This window comes from Lathyrus oleraceus, chromosome 5, assembly GCF_024323335.1.
Source record: "Lathyrus oleraceus cultivar Zhongwan6 chromosome 5, CAAS_Psat_ZW6_1.0, whole genome shotgun sequence".
Lineage (NCBI taxonomy): Eukaryota > Viridiplantae > Streptophyta > Magnoliopsida > Fabales > Fabaceae > Lathyrus > Lathyrus oleraceus.
This window is the reverse complement of record NC_066583.1, coordinates 232,719,140-232,737,475: the sequence shown is the minus strand read 5'-3', so window position 1 is coordinate 232,737,475 and position 18,336 is coordinate 232,719,140. Positions and strand designations below refer to the sequence as shown.

Genomic DNA, 18,336 nt, shown 5'->3' with positions numbered 1-18,336 from the left:
TAGAGAGTAAGTGACAAATAGGAAGTTGAACTTGGAACACTACATAACTCAGAATTAGATTGCTGACATAATGACAAAAATTGTGCATGTGGATTGTTCAAGAGATTAAGATCTATGATGGATGTAGATAACTTAGACATAATGAATTATGTGGTGTGTTAAATATGTAATTCTTTATGTTAAGCATGATTGTAAATTCGACAGAGTTAAAGTTGTTTGTAGTTGATATAGTCGAATTTAATTCACAAAAGAAGAATATGCATGTATTCGATAGAGATTCGAATACAACTTGTAGTAGTCAAGTTGTGTGTATTCGACAGAGATTCGAATACAACAAGTATTAGCCTAAGGTGTTTGTATTCAATAAAGAGTCGAAATTAGATTTTGTTAATTATTTTGAGATTGTTTAATGTGCCAGCAATCACACTATAAATAGGAGGTCGCCTATTGAGATAGAGAGAATTCAAAGTTGTGAACTAAGACCGAGAGAAAGTCTATATTCATTAGAATCAATCCAATTTCTCTTCTCCTTTCCCTCAATTCTATTTTCTCTCTCATTACTTCAAAATTTTATTTCTCTTCAAATCATTGTGTTGGGAATCGTCTTACTATCAATGATTAGTTGAATCACTCGACTGAAGAGTAAAGAGCAAGACTTTTAAATCAATCAAATATGTGTTAAATCTTATTCTTTAAGATGGTTCCAACAGTTATTGTCCTCCAGTGAGATTGCAAAGCACGTTTCTTATTCTTATCTCTTTTTTTACGATCAATCTAATGGCTGCTTAAGAATACTTGCATCTTTTGCTGTTATGTTTTAGACCTTTTGGTTTGTGATATGTGCCCATCTCTAGGATTTAATCTTTCTAGATGATACTAGTTAAGTAGTGCTTTCTTGGTTATTAGTTTCCGCTTTTTTTAGTTTTGAAGGGACGCATAAATAATGTTGTGCAGTTGCAAAGCATAATTCATATTATTCTTGGTCTTTATCTCCTTTTTGATGATGACTGGTTAATGAATTATGAATCTATTGCCTTTTTAAGAACATTCGCATCTCTTTGATTTAATCTTACTAGATGATGATTTTAGCTTAAGCAATGTGTCCATGATTAATAGTTTTGGTCTTGTTTTAAATTGATGCATAATGAATGTCCTGCAGTGTGATTGCAAAGCATTTTTCACTCCCACCAGTTAAGCTTGACGGCTGAGGATGCCATAAAAGCAGCTGCTAATGATTATGAAGCCAAGAGAGCTTCTGTGCGTTGCTGCCACAGGAGACAAATTTTTGCCACTGTGATTTCTTCCATTTCTTGAATTATGGAAAAAAAATCGTTAGTATGATTCTCCTGTGATGCTAATGAGTCGATTGCACATCATTAAAACATCTTTAATCAGACTTTTCTTGGTTGGAGCTACACTGACACGTTGTATTCTCATGTAGTCAAATAAATACTTGCACTGCTGGCTATAGTTTGTTGTTTGCATGATTTGTTTGACTTTTCTCCAACCAAGCAAAAGATGCAAAGCAAAAGAATCATACTTGTATTGCTGAATATTCTCATGAAGTCAATTACTTCTGTTTCAAGTAAATGAAGAGTCATGCAGAATATACATGATAACAATACCTTATTCTTGAAAGAAGCAAATGGGTTAATGATGCAAAATCATGTCTTTGAATAAAAAATGGCATATATACATGTTACTAAATGACAAATCCAATTTTCAATCTAATTTTAAAAGTAAGAGTCTGAAATTGACATCATGAATGTGGTTAAAAAGGTTGTATTTAACTCACCAAAAAATGCTTTGATACAAATTTAATTAATACTTGTTCTTCAATGAATAATTCACAATTGAATTCAAAGCAACCATCACTACGAGGAGAACATAGGCATTAGGCACTGAATGAATAATTATTGTTTAATATAAACATATAATGTTTCAAACGTACCCTTCAACCTTTTCCAAACTAATACACAGGTGAATAAGATACTGAATGACAATCACAGTGATGTTGGATTTTCTATAACCAACTTTAATCTTTGTTAATATCATAGTGATGTTGGATTTTCTATAGCCAACTTTATTCTGCTGATAAAATCATCAACGGGCATGGTTCCAAGCTCCCCACCAAACCTAGATCTAACTGTAACTGTTTGTGTTTCAATTTCCTTTGACCCAACAACAGCCATTAAGGGAATTTTCTGCTTTTCAGCATTTCTTATGAGCTTTGGCAGGCGTTCTCCGTGACAAACCTCAGCTCGGATGCCATATTTTTTCAGTTTGTTAGTCACATCCTTGCAGTACTCAAGCTATTTGCAAATGCACAAATATTTCTCATTAACTCACTGCCCATCATACAAACAAATCTGCAAATAATTCATAAGTAGTCAAAGGTTACCTGGGCATCTGTAACGGGCAAAATCCGAGCTTGTATTGGAGAAAGCCATAATGGGAAATCACCAGCATAATGCTCTATCAGAACACCAAAGAATCTTTCCAAGGATCCAAGCACTGCTCGATGGATCATTATAGGTCTCTTTTTTTCTGAGTTTGAATCAACATATGTGATGTCAAAACGTTGAGGTAAATTAAAATCAACCTGTTTCAGTTGAAAAAGAATTAAGTCAAGCAAATAGTGAAATAGTTCCAACTTCCATGCAAATTGCTTCACTCAAAATCAAGTAAACAATATACAAGTATATACAAGCAATAACAGTATAGCCCCAAAACAGCTAATTGTTTTGAAATGAAGCTCTTTATCACATTTGGCTAGACAGCTAATTGTGATAGCTCACTTAGGTTTTTTGAGTTAAAAAATATTGAAAAATCAAAATCTCCCACCCAAAACAGCTTACCTCATGGGTCTAGCAAGCTGTTTTTGATTAATCCAAACAGGACATAATATGTCATATGCACTTATTATAAGCATGTTCAAACAAGACCAGATCAGATTCATTAAATCAAAAACTATCAGATAGAGGCAAATGATTGCTTTAATATTTCAAAGACTTCTTAAGTTAAGAATTGCCTGTATTGTTGAACACTGCCACTTCCTCCCAAGAGCATCCTCAATCTTGACATCTATCTTTGGCCCATAAAAGGCACCTCCACCATCGTCAATTTGATAGCTCCAACCTTTATCATCCAAAGCATCTTTTAAAGCAGAGGTAGCTTTTTCCCAAATATCATCATCTCCAACAGACTTTTCAGGCTTTGTAGATAAATTTATTTCATACTTTTCAAAACCGAATTGCGACAACGTTTCTTCAGTAAGATCCAGGACACCCCTGATCTCATCTTTAATCTGGTCTTCTAAACAAAATATGTGCGCATCATCCTGTACAAAAGAAATTCAAGTCAAACAAGAACCGAACCAATTTATGAGCATGCAGCTTAAAAAATGAATTAAAACTAAATGCAGAAACTTTGAGACGGCAATGCAATATTACACATTAAGTTATTACAGGCCATAGATTTAGAAATAAAAGAGGTAATGGAATCAACACTCGTCAAGTCCAAGACAGTCATGCGTATGCAACCTTACCAGTCTTGGAAAGCTCGCTATCTATTATGTAAGAGTCGTGAAAAACATACAGAATTAACTTCAAGATAACGGAATCAACATTTTCATTGAAATCTCTATAATTCACAAGATAATGAGCCAAGTATAACAGCAAACCTGTGTGAAACCTCTAACGCGGAAAAGACCGTGTAAACTTCCAGACAGCTCATATCTATAAACAGTCCCCAATTCTGCTACCCTAATAGGAAAGTCTCGATAGGAATGACGCTTCCTTTTGTATACCAAAATATGATAAGGACAATTCATTGGTCGAAGCTGATAAAGCTCGTCTTCAATGCTCATCTGATCATACATATTTTCCTTGTAGAAGTCCAAATGACCGCTGATCTTCCAAAGATCAGCTTTGGCCACGTGTGGTGTATATAATAGATCATAACCACGTTCTATGTGAACTTTTTTCCAAAAATCTTCAATTATGTGTCTGACAATAGCACCCTTTGGGTGCCAGAAAACTAAACCCCCGCCAGCATCCTCCTGCATAAATTTAATAGAAGTCCAATCCATTAAATGCAAGATGTTATTCATGAATCAACAGTTATGTATCCACAAAATTAGGAATCATAAAAAGAAATGTAACTCGTCTGACTTATAACAACAATCAAAATAGAAAGCACAATCAACTTGAAGGGCAATTATATACAGCATCACAGCACATTGATTTGTACCTGTATAGAAAACAAATCAAGATCTTGCCCCAGACGCCTATGATCCCGACGTTTAGCTTCTTCTTTGAAGTGAAGATAAGCTTTCAACTGCTCTTCACTCTCCCATGCAGTGCCATATATCCTTTGCAGCATTGGTTTTCTTTCATCTCCTCTCCAGTAAGCACCAGCAATAGACTCAAGTTCAACTGCATTTCTGTTAATGTTTCCGGTAGATTCAACATGCGGTCCAGCACATAGGTCCCACCATTCCCCACCTTCAAGGAAAAAGGAACATAAGGTAAGGTAAAAAAACATATGAAACACCTCAGGCAATAACTTATTTTTTCAATACAAACGTGAGACCTGAAAACACTCTTTCTGAGCACATCTTTGCCTCTTCTTTGTTATTCTACTCTACACTTCCATCTTCACTCATCCAATATCAGACACACTATATTGTCCATTTTCATTCTGCTGAAGAATGTTAATTAATCAAGTTAAAGATGGAAAAGAAGTTCAGTGCTCTAAATACTTGGACTTAGTGGCCATATCGTTCAGAGACAACTGAAAGATATAATCTCCATATACTAGTTTGAAGGTGGCCATGCAAACCTCATAAATAATTACTGTTACTGACTTTACAAATATGGTAACAAGAAACAAATTCTTGCCATATTAAAACAAGGATGAGAGAAAAAATGCAGAGTGGCATGGACTAAGAGAATCAAAAAGTTATGCTATGACTCAAACAACTTGTGAACTTGTGGAGATGATGATGAGATTGACTTCAGGAGTATTTAGGCCTACACAAACATGGTGCAAACAAAATGAGGAAGATTTTCACTTCATCAAAGACAAACCCCTAAGTGGACTTAATTCTGCTAATTATATGTGAAATGTGGGCTTACAACCTATTCTTGAGGGAGAATTTTAAAATATAACACCAGAATGACTGAAACTGAAATAGATGCACACAAAAACAGAGCCTAACAACCCCAAAGTTAGTAGATCCATGCAACAACCATTATCTCCCTATAGGTACAAGAATGTCTAATATACACATGCATGGAGCATAACAATCATGAATTTAGAGTGCGCAATCACCATTTCTTTTTCTCTCTACATCCTTCACCCTCTAGCTTTTAAAATTCAGCATACACAAAGTAAACAAGTGAAAATTGAAAAGAAATGGAAGGTTACCAATATGATAAATTGTGATGGGTTCTTCTTTGATGCCTTCCAAAATCTCCATCTTGTATGGTTCATTCAAAGCCAATATTCTTCTATGAGCTTCATCTCTTGAAACTTCTTCTCTTACAAGGGGAAAATTTTTGCTAATAATTCGATCCTACAGACAAAATAAAAAATAAATAACTACATACCCTAAATATGTAGCATAATGCAGAGTTCATGAAGCACACAAACAACCACATAACTACCAAATATAAAGGACTGATTCAGTTTACCATCTCTTTCTTGATTTTCTTCAAATCTTTATCAGTCAAAGGCTCCATATCAAAGTCATAATAAAAACCATTTTCTATCCAAGGCCCGATTGTGACTTTTGCTTTAGGGTAAAGCTTTTGAACAGCCATTGCCATCACATGCGCACACTGCAACCCTGCAACTTATTAGTGAAAAATAAAGATATAAAATCATTCAGCAACTAGTATACACTTATGTAAACCAACAAGTCCTCTCCCATAACATACCACTTATTAGTTAATTTTTTTTTGTCTATAGATTAAGTGGTAATAACCACTAAAAACTCACAATCATTGTGAGTATCATGTTCGAACTCTGGTGATAACACCATTGGTTTCTGTCTTGAGCTATGATTTGCCAGTTTAAACATTATTTTTATTTATCATAAAAACAACGTTAGGATAGAATTTTCAATTTCTAATGCTAATAGAACAATCTAGATTAATCCGGTGAACTACAGAAAGTGCAGCTAAACGCAACAAAAGTTGAATTGAAAATAGTACCGTGTGGCGGATTTTGAGAAGGTTGTTGGAGGATTCATTAGTGGGGAGAACAACTCGGTTTTGGTCGTCGGAATCGAGGAGCGCGGCGGGTTGGGAGGGGCGTGTGGCGACGGCGAGAGTGGTGAATTTTCTGTTGAAGAGGGTTGGAGCTGGTGAGCGGAGGGAACCGAAAGCCAAAGGTGTTCGGGTTTGTGATTTAAGGAAATGAATTGAAGATGAAGTAATTGAGGAAAAAATTGTGGGAAGGGTAATGGTGAAGGAAGCCATTGATGCAAGTGTGAGTGGTTCGAGGAGGAGAACGAACTGGATTCAGAAGTCCACCACCCTCATCTAAATTTGTATCCACAGGATATGGTTGATTTTAATTTCATGCGTTTAGAAAACTATAAATATTAAACAGACTTAGATTTTTTTGAATTTGGTCCTAGTATTTTTTTTTATGCAGGTAGAAAACTATAAATATTAAACAGACTTAGATTTTTTATATACCCAATATTTCTACGGAAAAAATGGTGCTAGGAAGACTTGAACCTATGACCATTGCTTTAACATATAGCTTTAACATGATAACACATAATTTCAAACAAATATATATATTACATATACTATTAATTAGTTTAATTATTTAATATTTCAATAACTTGTTTCAATTATTTAGTTTATTAAATAGTTAAGTTATTAAATATTTTAATTATTTAATATTTTAATATTAAAAAATTTAAATTAGTTTAAATATTAATATTTCATATTTTAACAATTTAATATTTTAAATATTTAATATTTCAACTATTTAATATTTCAACTAATAATTAGTTTATTAAATATTTTAACTGTTAAATATTTCAACTAATAACTATTTTATTAGAAATATTAATAATTGAATTAGTTTAAATATTTCAACTATTAATATTTTAACTACTAATATTTCAATTAATATTAAAAAATTTAAATTAGTTTAAATATTAATATTTCATATTTCAGCTATTAAACTATTTTAACTATTAAAATATTTTAACTAATTAATTTAAATATAAGTTATTAATATTTAATATTTCATATTTTATATTAATGTTTTAAATAATAATTATTCTAATTATTATTTCAAATATTTAAATACTTAGTAGTTGAAATAATAAATAATGAAATACTAATAGAACTATTTAAATAATTAAATAATTATTTAATTATTAGTTTTAAATATTAAATATTTAAAATAATAATTAGTTTAATTAGTATTCAAATATTAATATGAAATATAAACTATTAAATATTAATAGTTTATATTTAAACTAATTAGTTGAAATAGTTTGATAGTTAAAATATGAAATATGAAATATTCATATTTAAACTAATTTAAAAATTTTAATAATAAATTATTAAATAAATGAAATATCTAATAAATTAATTATTTAATAAATTAAATAATTGAAATAAACTATTGAAATATTAAATAATTAAACTATATATATATATATATATATATATATATATATATATATATTATATATATATATATATATATATATATATAATATATATTGCAATAAAATAAACAAATGTGTTGGTTGGTCTAGTTGTAATGTGTTACCATGTTAAAGCAATGGTAATGTATTCAAGTCCTCTTGACACCAATTAGTCTAATCAGCTTTTTTTAACAATAGACTATTTAAGTTTATTAAACAAATTAAAAATAATTAACTATATAGGTACCATTAAGACATTGTCATTATTCTTCCTATAATATCCTTCAATGTTAAAATAATCAATTATCTATCTAACTAAGCATAAAACATACCTAAGCTCTCCCTAATTTGCTCTTTTCATTATTTATTTTTCCTTAATTCATGCCCTTGACTAATAATAAAGTATCCACCAATTACATTTGTCGGATATGCCAAGTGGCGACATGGATTCAGCCCCTACTACATCATTTAAATTTGACTCTGCAATGTTTTCCTTTATTTGGGTAAACACAACAACTCATAGTACTAACACATTCATTCATCCATTAGTATTCAGTTTCAACTTTTACATTTATCTGAATAATTATCCTCCATTCTCTCTCATCACCTTCTTCTAAGATTGCACGTGTTTTTTGAAGGTGAGTTCATTACTTAGTCCTTGAATGTATTTTTCCTTTGTATCCTATGAAGATCTGTTTCATTTTTATGTATATGGTGATTTTCGAACTTTTCATTTTGTTAATTTTTCATTTTCATATTTTATTTGTTCAACTTTTCCAAGCTTTCGTTTTTTTGGTTTGGGTTAAATGTATTTCATATTTTAGTTGTGTTTAAATGTACTTTGTGATGTGTTTTCATTTTCATGTGTAATTTGTTCAACTTTTCTAAGCTTTCGTTTTTTCTGGTTTTGGTTAAATGTATTTCATGTTTCTGTTGTGCTTATATGTACTTTGTGATGTGTTTTTATTTTCATGTTTCATTTGTTCAACTATTCCAAGCTTTCATTTTTCAGGTTTGGTTAAAATGTATTTAATGTTTCATTTGTCCTTAAATGGACTTTGTGAAGTGTTTTCATTTGTATGTATATGTATTTCTTGTTTTCGATATCAAAACCTCGGAAAATCATGGCATGTTTGTATCGTGTTTGCATTTTGCTGGTTTGGTATTTTTTTTCCAGTTTTTGTGTTAGAGATCAGAACCTCAGAAAATCTTATCATGGTTTGGTATTTTTTTCCAATTTGCATTTTTTTGGTTTGATATTTTTTCCAGTTTATGTTTTTCTCCATCTGAATATGTTTTTTTCTGTAGAATTCATGTCCTAGAATCATGTCATCTTTATGATATGTTTTCATTTTTATGTATATGTTTCATGGTTTGGTATTTTTTTCCAGTTTTCAGATTAGAGTTGAGAACCTTAGAAAATCATGTCATGGTTTGGTATTATCTCTAGTTTGCATTTTTCATGTTTCATTTATTATGTTTTATATGTCTGATTCAACTCTTCTGGTTTGGTTTGTTTTCTCCATTTCCCGTGTTAGAATTTTTTTTGAATTAAACTTATGACAATATCGTATTTTCGAGATCACATCAACATAAAATCATGTTTAGGCCACCTATTCTTATCACTGACTTAAGGCCTGAACAAAAACTTTGGAAGATTGTTATACGCATTATCGATCTATGGATAGTGAAGGAACGAAATGGACAACAACATGTTGAAGCTATTATTCAGGATGCAGAGGTATGTATTTTGTATTTTCTATGATTTTATCACTTTTGTTAATATATACATACTCATAAGAATTTTTTTTCCCTAACCAGGGTCACCAAATCCAAGTCGTAACCCGAAATCGTGAACTTGACGTGTGGATCCAGACATTAAAAGAGCATCGCACCTACATAGTTTATAATGGAGAGCCTCAGATTAATGACTTATCATTGAAAGTTTGTGAGAGCAAGTTCAAACTATAATTTAATGGTACCACTATAATCACTTCCATTGACATGCTCGGGATTCCACTTCAAAGGTTCAATTTCAAACCATTTGGAGATTTCTGTAATGGAGACTTTCAAGTTTATCGCTTATACGGTACAATGTTTTATCGATTTCCTTCCAATATCCAGTCTTGTCTACCAACAACTCCTAACCCCCTTTTATTACCGTAAGTATATGTCATTGGTGTTCTTCACCAAGTCGTGAAGTCCCAAACTGGTGGGAATGGGAAAAAGGCTTGCATCAATGTTACACTATCTGATGAATGGTATGTTACACCATATTTGCACACCTACATTATCTACCATTGTTGCATTAATAGCATAACACAATGTAATTTTTCTTGGGTTTATATTTGTTTTGTGGTGTTGAACTAGATGCAACACTTTGGGAGATGTACGTAAATCAAGTAGTGGCCTACATAAAAGAGAATGCCCCCCAGTTGTGATACTCACTCATGCTTGGTGTCTCTAAAGCTCATATACATTCCTCTATTGAAAAATTTACATATATGATGTCCTTGTGTTTTACTTAATTCTTTCACATGTAACTTTAAATTCTTGTAGCCACTGGGAAGCTCAATCTTTCAAATGCTTGGAATGGATCAAAATTGTTGTTGGACTATGACCATCCCCAAGTTATTGAATTCAAATCAAAGTATGCTTATCATATACATATCTATAGATTTACTAGATTTTTTATTCTTGCCTTTGTATATAGTCTTTTATTGTGTATTGTTATTGTGTTTCTTTATCCATTAGATTTGAATAGGGGAAGCCATATACAGATGTTTCGCAAACGCTTTCACTCACAACTGGATCACAAGGGACTTTTGAATACATATCATTCTCCTTTATTAGAGATGTCATAACAATTGGGGAGATGTTTTCTCTAAAGAATGTAAGTGGTTGTTCCTAATCAACATTCCTCCTTACTTTAGTTATAAATTCACTTTGTTGTTTCTTGCATAATTACTACAATTATGCATTATTAGGAAACTTTCTGCAATACTATTGGTATGAGTAAACGGTTCAAAGTGAATCGTTTCGGATGGTATTATGAAGATTTTCCGAAATGTAACAAGACAAACAAATCACTTGGTGAGCCCTTCCAACAAAGTAGAGCTATTTTGGCTTCAACTATTGAAATAGTTGATGAAATCAATGATTACATCACAAATCTTCTTCCAGGTTACCATTATATGCCAATATTCTTGCATTTCTATTTCCTTACATGTTACTATTTTTATGCTAACTCGATATTATCATCTATATAGGTGAGCCAAAGGAGTATTTGAGTAGTGATTTTATTGACAGATTGGAAGCAAATGACAATGATGGTTTCTAGCATTTAACACCTGAATTCTTGAATTGTTTGAAAACATCAGGGTTGCCAAATCATTCCATGAAACTCAAAATCAGTTCATGTATCATGTTGATCTGGAATTTGGATCAAAGTGAAGGTCTTCGTAATGGTACAAGATTAATAGTTACTAGACTAGAAAATCATGTCATTGAAGCAAAAATTATTTCAGGTAACCACATTGAAAATACAATTTACATACCAAAAATGTCTTTATCTCCTTGTCCATTAAAACTTATTATAAGACAATTCTCCATTATTGTTTCATTTGCAATGACAATTAACAAATCACAAGGACAATACTTGGGCTATGTTGATTTATATTTGCCAAAGGATGTGTTCAGTCACTGACAACTCTATGTTGCCATGTTAAGAGTCAAGAATAAGGGTGGTTTGAAAATATTAATTCATGACAAAGAAAATAGTTCATTATGTCAAACAACCAATGTGGTCTTCAAAGAAGTTTTTCATAATGTTGTCTAGAATTACATATGTTTAATGTTTCTAAGTATTTTGCTTTTATTTGAAACAATAACTTCTTATAGTTTCATCAAGTACTACTTATTTCAATAAATATTTCCTTATCATTTATATGACTTTGTCCTAAAGTACTTTTACTATCTTATATTTACTATGATTTTGTATCATTTCATTTACATTGTGGACAATTTCATTAATGTTTACACAAGACCTACTCAATAATACTTATGTCTTATTATCATTATGTATTTTCAATACGTTTTGAGCTTTACCTACTTTAAATTACTCATGCATACGCACGAGTCTTCTACTAGTTTACACATGAAAAATGGCATTTTAGCATTTTAGAAGTCAATTAATTAGTTTCACTCTATTCAATCAGATTTTGACAGGTGGAACACAAATTACTCTCCTCACTTGAAGTATTCATTTTCTCTCCTTAATCATTCACTTCAATATTCATCTACTTCACCATTTTTCCTTCCCTCTCTTCGAAAGCCTACAACTTTCCTTCACCATCTTCGTCGGTTTCAACAAAACCAGGTTTCACAGGTTCATAAAGCTTGCTCTTCGTTTACTTTTTGTAGTGTTACATTTGGTAAAGCCCTAGACTAGGACGCCATTTCCCAGTAGTTGGGTCGTCCGGATGGAATCTAAGGGATTCGTCTTAGGGGGCATGCGAACGTGGGTTTCGTGTAAGAGAAAGTCCTTGCTAACTCCGAGAAGATAGACGGTCAATAACCTCCCCTAGTATGAGGGGAGCGGTTAAGACCACGTCCAAGAGGTAAAAATTCTATGTATAACGAACTCTTATAAATACATTACCCCTCAAGAAGATAAAGATGGACTCTAAGTCATACACATTCCTCATTACTCAAAGAGCACCACGCTCGCAACCACCACAACATATTCCAGCAATCTAACTACCTGCTTGCAACCCAACAGTCTCGGCCACCTATAAGATATCTCACCTCCCATGAGCGGGTCCCTTAAACAACCTCAAAAATCACTGTAAAGGGATACTCACCATCGTGAGGAAACCCTTATCACTGTAAAGGATTCATATATTTAACTCTAAAAAAATCAACAAGCATCCAATTTGCCTCAATTACAAGTATCCTTATTGAAAGAGTGGAAATTTTGTTGACTGTGGTAGTTGTCGTACCCCAAATTTTGATCACTTTTTTCCTATTCATTTGAGTCAATAGTATAAGGTATTGACTTATCCAGGGTCTCATACAGGAAATTTGGTAAACTCCAATAATCTAAAAAGTCAAAGGGAATCATTTTGACTTTTTATCCTCTCTTAGAAGTTTGATCTTATCCTAGGGTTTAGTTGCTTTTTTTGAACTTTTTTAAGGTATCATTTAAATTGTTAATTTAATATATAGTTTTTATTTAACCATTTAGAATGACATATAATTTTCATTAGAAAACTAGGCCAAAACTTATTAGAAAAAATACTTTTAAATAAAAATCATTATTTATATCATTATTAGTTATTATTTTGTTAGTTAGAATTTATTTAATTAATATTATTAAGCTATATTATTATTAACTAACCGAGCAATTTATTTTAATGGATTTGTGGTTATTTAAATATTAGATTATTATTATTTAAAATATGATTAGGTCATTGCTGGATTTTAATTAGGTATTGTTAGGGACCAATTATCACTACTTTTCGTATATTAGTATTGGTCCCTTTTACCATTTTCTTATCGAATTTACACATTTTTATTCTCACAATTTAGTAAATATGCAATTAAGTTTATTTTAATTATATTTTGAGTAGACATTTCACTTATTTGTTAGTTTTGTAGAAATTATGGACAAGAGAGCATTGAATTGCATGAGCAAAATTTGGAAGGAGCTTGATGGGCATCTTGGAAGCACACTTGAAGAATAAAGTTTGGAAGAAAAAGTGTTGAGGAAGCTTGCAAGGCAAAGAAGTTGCATTTCCTTCAGTTCGCGCCGCGACCCATGTTGGCGCCGCGAACCCTGCGAAGACAGCAAGCCTTTTAATTAGTTTGGACCACTTGTTATGTTTGGATCCCAACTTAAGTGTGACATATTTAGAACCTTTTGAGACCACTTTTTTATATTAGACCAAGAGAAGATTATTAGAGAAAGGATGAACTTTTTAACCACACATGGGGAGAAAAGGAGAGATTATCACAAGTTTTGCAAGAGCAATCTAGAGGCCAATCTTTGTATCCATTCCATTTTTATTGCTGTCAAACATGGTGATGAGGAGCTAAACCCCACTTTGGCAAGATTGGAGGTAGTAGCTATCCCTTATTGATTATGTATTCCTATTAACTCTTGTATGTGACAATTGATTATTGATGTATGGATTGATACTTTCACCCTATTTTAAATATTCAGATTTGAGTTATTATTGAGAAAGGTTGTTCAAATCTTGACTTAAAGTATGCTTTCAAGTAGTGAATAAATTGTAGAAATAGATTTATACACTATTTTTCTTTTGTATCAAACATTAAAGATTGTTATATTAATAGTTAAATGGAGAAATCGTCTAAAGATTAATATAGTGATTATCACAATCTCATTTAGAAATAAATGTTATTGAGAGGATACTTGAATATTATCAATAGTTTTGAGTCCATATAGTTGTCACTAGGGAAACATAAGAAATTGGGATAGTGAACTCCAATCTTGGCAAGCCTTTTATATTTGATTTAAAACTAATTTTATTGTCTTAGTGTCATTTTAATTAAGAGATAACAATTCACTCAAAAACAACTTGGTTATTTTTCAAACTTACAACAATTGAGATTATAGAACGGCGGTAATATCACCCAATCTCTGTGGATACGATATAAAAATATTTGCCGAAAATATACTTTTCAACAAATTGGCGTCGTTGTCGGGGATTGGTGTTCGATATTGCAAGCATTGCAATAATTCATTGTTCTAAGTTTGTTTTTATTTTACTACTATCACTCTTGTGTTTCACTTGGTTTGTTAGTTTTGTAGATTCTAGTGCATGCGAGGAAAGGCTATGGAGGAGCAATTTCAATTTGATCCCGAAATTGAAAGAACACTTCGAAAGCTCAATAGAAAAACACGAAGAAGAAGGAAACTAGCCGAAGAGAGGAAACAGAGAGAAGAAGCATTTACTTCTTCACTTGTTCAAATTGAAGAAGTGGGTGTAGAAACTTTTGAAGGAAACATGGCGGGTGAAGTTCGTACCGAAATGTCCGCCAATAGTCCAAGGCGGACTGCCCAATTTGCTCGTGGTGGAAGGAACACGGAGATGAAAACCGAAATCCTCCAACTCCTTTATGCAAATCCATTCACCGAAATGGGCCATGAAGATCCGTATACCCATCTCACCAAATTCTATGAGATTGCGGGCTCTACGGGAATAGAGGAAGCGGGTGAAGAAGCATTATTCAAGAGAATGTTCCCACATTCCTTAGTGGGGAAGGAAAAAGAGTGGTATCTTGATCAATCACCAAGAGTGATGACGGATTGGAATTTATTAGAAGAAAAGTTTCTAGAAAGATATTTTCCTCAATCCTGATTCACGGAAGCCAAAACGGCTATTGCGGTATTCAATCAAGGGGGCAACAAGTCTCTAAACGAGGATTGGGAAAGATTCATGTTAATGTTGAGAAAATGCAAAGGCCATGGTTTTGATGAACTCACTCAAATCCATATTTTTCTAAATGGGCTCCAACCGCATCACAAGACACTTTTGGATGCTACCGCGGGTGGCTCTCTTATGTCAAAGAACGCGGAAGAGGCGAAAGTCATTATTGACCGGATGGCACTCAATGATCGTCAAAGTCAACATGATCGTAGTCCTTCACAAAGGAAACCGGGAGTTCTTGAATTAAATACCAATGACGCTATTCTTGCCCAAAACAAGTTACTTTCTCAACAAGTGGAGTTACTCACTCAACAAAAGTCCAAACTTCCACAACAAATGAAGGAAATTCAAGGATCTCAAGCTAGACATCAAGTGGCATGTTGTGAACTATGTCAAGGAGATCATCCCACCGGTTATTTCCCTCCATTGGAAGAAGCGAGTTATGTGAACAACCAAAATCAAGGTTATCAAAGGCAACCTCCACATCACAACAACTCATATCAAAGGAACAACCAAGGCTATCAACAATCAGGATTCAACAACCAAAATTTTCAGCAACAAAGTCCATATCAAAGTCCAAATTCTCAAGTCCAACAATCGCAAGGCGGAAGTTCAAAGCTAGAAGATACTCTCACACAATTCATGCAAGCCTCCATGGCAAACCAAAGAGCAATGAGGCAGCTATCAAAAATTTGGAGAATCAAGTAGGCCAACTTGCGAAGCAATTGTCAGAACAACAAGTGAGTTCTTCTTTCTCCGCCAACACTCAAACCAATCCGAAGAAGCATTGTAAAGCAATTGTTACTAGAAGCGGTAGAGAGGTGACGAGTGGAAGAAGTGAGGAGGTTGCAGTAGAGGATGATATGAATGTCGTAACTGAAAATGAAGAGAACAAAGTGATGGTGGAATATGAAAAGAAAAAAGAGGAAAAAACTACTCAGTTCACGTCGCGACCCCCTTTGGCACCGCGAACTGAACAGGGCCAGAATGGTTCAGCTGAACAGGAGGGTGAAGCAGGTGAGAAGAAAGAATCAAAGGCAAGAAATAAGAAAAAAGGAGATACAGGAGTGAGTGCTATTCCAGCTCAACATCTACCTGACCTGCACGCACCATCAAAAAAGGAGAATGCTAGACACTATACACGGTTTATGGATATATTTAAGCAACTTCAAATAAATATTCCATTTGCCGAAGCATTAGAGCAAATGCCAAGGTATGCAAAGTTCATGAAGGATATTCTCACAAAGAAGAAGAGATATATGGAAGACGAGACAATCTTGCTTGATGCACGTTGTAGTGCCATAATCCAAAAAACTCTCCCAAGGAAGGAATCCGATCTGGGCCGAGTCGTTTTACCGGTGACCATTGGAGGCACTTACATTGGCAATGGTTTGGTCGATTTGGGATCTAGCATCAATTTAATTCCCTTATCCATTGTTAAAAGATTGGGGAATGTTGAGATGAAATCTACGAGGATGACTTTGCAACTAGCCGATAAGTCTACCACTTCACCCTATGGAGTTGCTCAAGATATGCTAGTAAAGGTGGACAAATTCTTGTTTCTGGTAGATTTTGTGGTAGTGGACATGGATGAGGATCGTGATGTTCCTCTAATTCTTGGAATACCATTTATGAAAACAGCCCGAATGATGATCGACATTGATGATGGACTCGTGAAAGTAAGAGTTCAAGATGAAGAGGCAACTTTCAATCTTTTTGAAGCCATGAAGCACTCTAACGACAAGCATGACTCTTTCCGAATCGATGTCACCGAGGAGGAAATCGTGGAGGTTGCAAATCAAGTTCATCTTTCTAATCCGTTAGAGAGATCTCTTATAGGAGCTTACAATGTTTTAACCGAAAATGAAGAAAAAGAAATTAAAGCATTTTTGGATGAATTGGAGTCTTGCGGAGAGATTGCTTATCATGAGGAGAAAAATGAGGACTTGGATGTGAAAAAGAAAGTGGAAGAGTCAAAGTTAGAGTTAAAGATGCTACCTCAACACTTGAAATATGTGTTCCTTGGTGATGATTTTACTAAACCGGTGATCATTAGCAATGCCTTGTCCACAAAAGAGTAGCATAAGTTGATACAAGTGCTGAAAAAGAATAAAGGTGCAATAGGGTGGGTATTATCCGATTTAAAGGGTATTAGTCCGGCTTATTGCATGCATAAGATCATGATGGAAGAAAATTACAAGCCCGTTGCACAACCTCAAAGGCGCTTAAATCCATCAATGAAGGAAGTGGTGAGAAAAGAAGTTGTCAACTATTGGAGGCTGGAATGATTTATCCTATCTCCGATAGTGAATGGGTGAGTCTGGTGCAAGTAGTCCCAAAGAAGGGTGGTATGACGGTTGTTAAAAATGATAAAAATTAGTTGATTCCAACTAGAACGGTAACCAGATGGAGGATGTGCATTGACTATATGAGGCTAAATCAAGCTACAAGGAAAGATCACTTCCCGCTACCTTTCATGGACCAAATGTTGGAAAGGTTGGCCGGCAAGAATTTCTATTGTTTCTTAGATGGTTATTCGGGTTACAACCAAATTTCGGTCAATCCGGCGGATCATGAGAAAACGGCTTTTACATGCCCTTTCGGCATTTTTGCTTACCGAAGAATGCCTTTTGGATTATGTAATGCACCGGCAATATTTCAACGGTGTATGCAAGCAATATTCTCGGATTTGATCGAAGAGTGCATTGAGGTGTTTATGGATGACTTTTTCGTTTATGGGTAGTCCTTTGACTTCTGCTTGAAAAATCTTGATGTGGTTTTGGAAAGATGTGTGGAAACAAATTTAGTGCTCAATTGGGAGAAATACAATTTTATGGTCACCGAAGGTGTTGTTCTTGGTCACAAAATCTCTTCCAAAGGGATGGAAGTTGATAGAGCAAAGGTGGAAGTCATTGAAAAACTACCACCTCCAACAAACATCAAAGGAGTAAGAAGCTTTCTTGGACATGCCGGATTCTATCGAAGACTCATCAAGGACTTCTCAAAGATAGCAAAGCCCTTGAGTAATTTGCTCAACAAAGGTACGCAATTTCTTTTTGATGAGTCGTGTCTAAAATCATTCCATGAGTTAAAATAAAAGTTAGTCACCGCACCCATAATCGTTGCACCTAGTTGGACACTTGATTTTGAACTTATGTGTGATGCAAGCGATTATGCGGTTGGTGCGGTTTTGGGTCAAAG

At 33.6% G+C, this 18,336-nt stretch overlaps 1 protein-coding gene across 2 annotated transcripts; it reads right to left on the bottom strand.

Annotated features, from left to right (window-relative positions):
- Nucleotides 1-1,894: 1,894 nt before the first annotated feature.
- Nucleotides 1,895-6,609, bottom strand: LOC127083260 (threonine--tRNA ligase, chloroplastic/mitochondrial 2). 2 transcript variants are annotated; one of them, XM_051023553.1, is made up of 8 exons: nt 6,219-6,609; nt 5,697-5,843; nt 5,431-5,578; nt 4,252-4,505; nt 3,683-4,060; nt 3,032-3,340; nt 2,402-2,602; nt 1,895-2,312 (listed from the first exon to the last, which is right to left on the bottom strand). In XM_051023553.1, exons 1-8 carry the CDS (start codon nt 6,483-6,485, stop codon nt 2,052-2,054), a joined length of 1,965 nt encoding a protein of 654 aa, XP_050879510.1. In that variant the 5' UTR covers nt 6,486-6,609; the 3' UTR covers nt 1,895-2,051. The 2 variants fall into 2 exon arrangements, with proteins under 2 accessions (XP_050879510.1, XP_050879511.1); XM_051023554.1 differs by having other exon boundaries at nt 5,697-5,851; nt 6,219-6,373.
- Nucleotides 6,610-18,336: the final 11,727 nt, after the last annotated feature.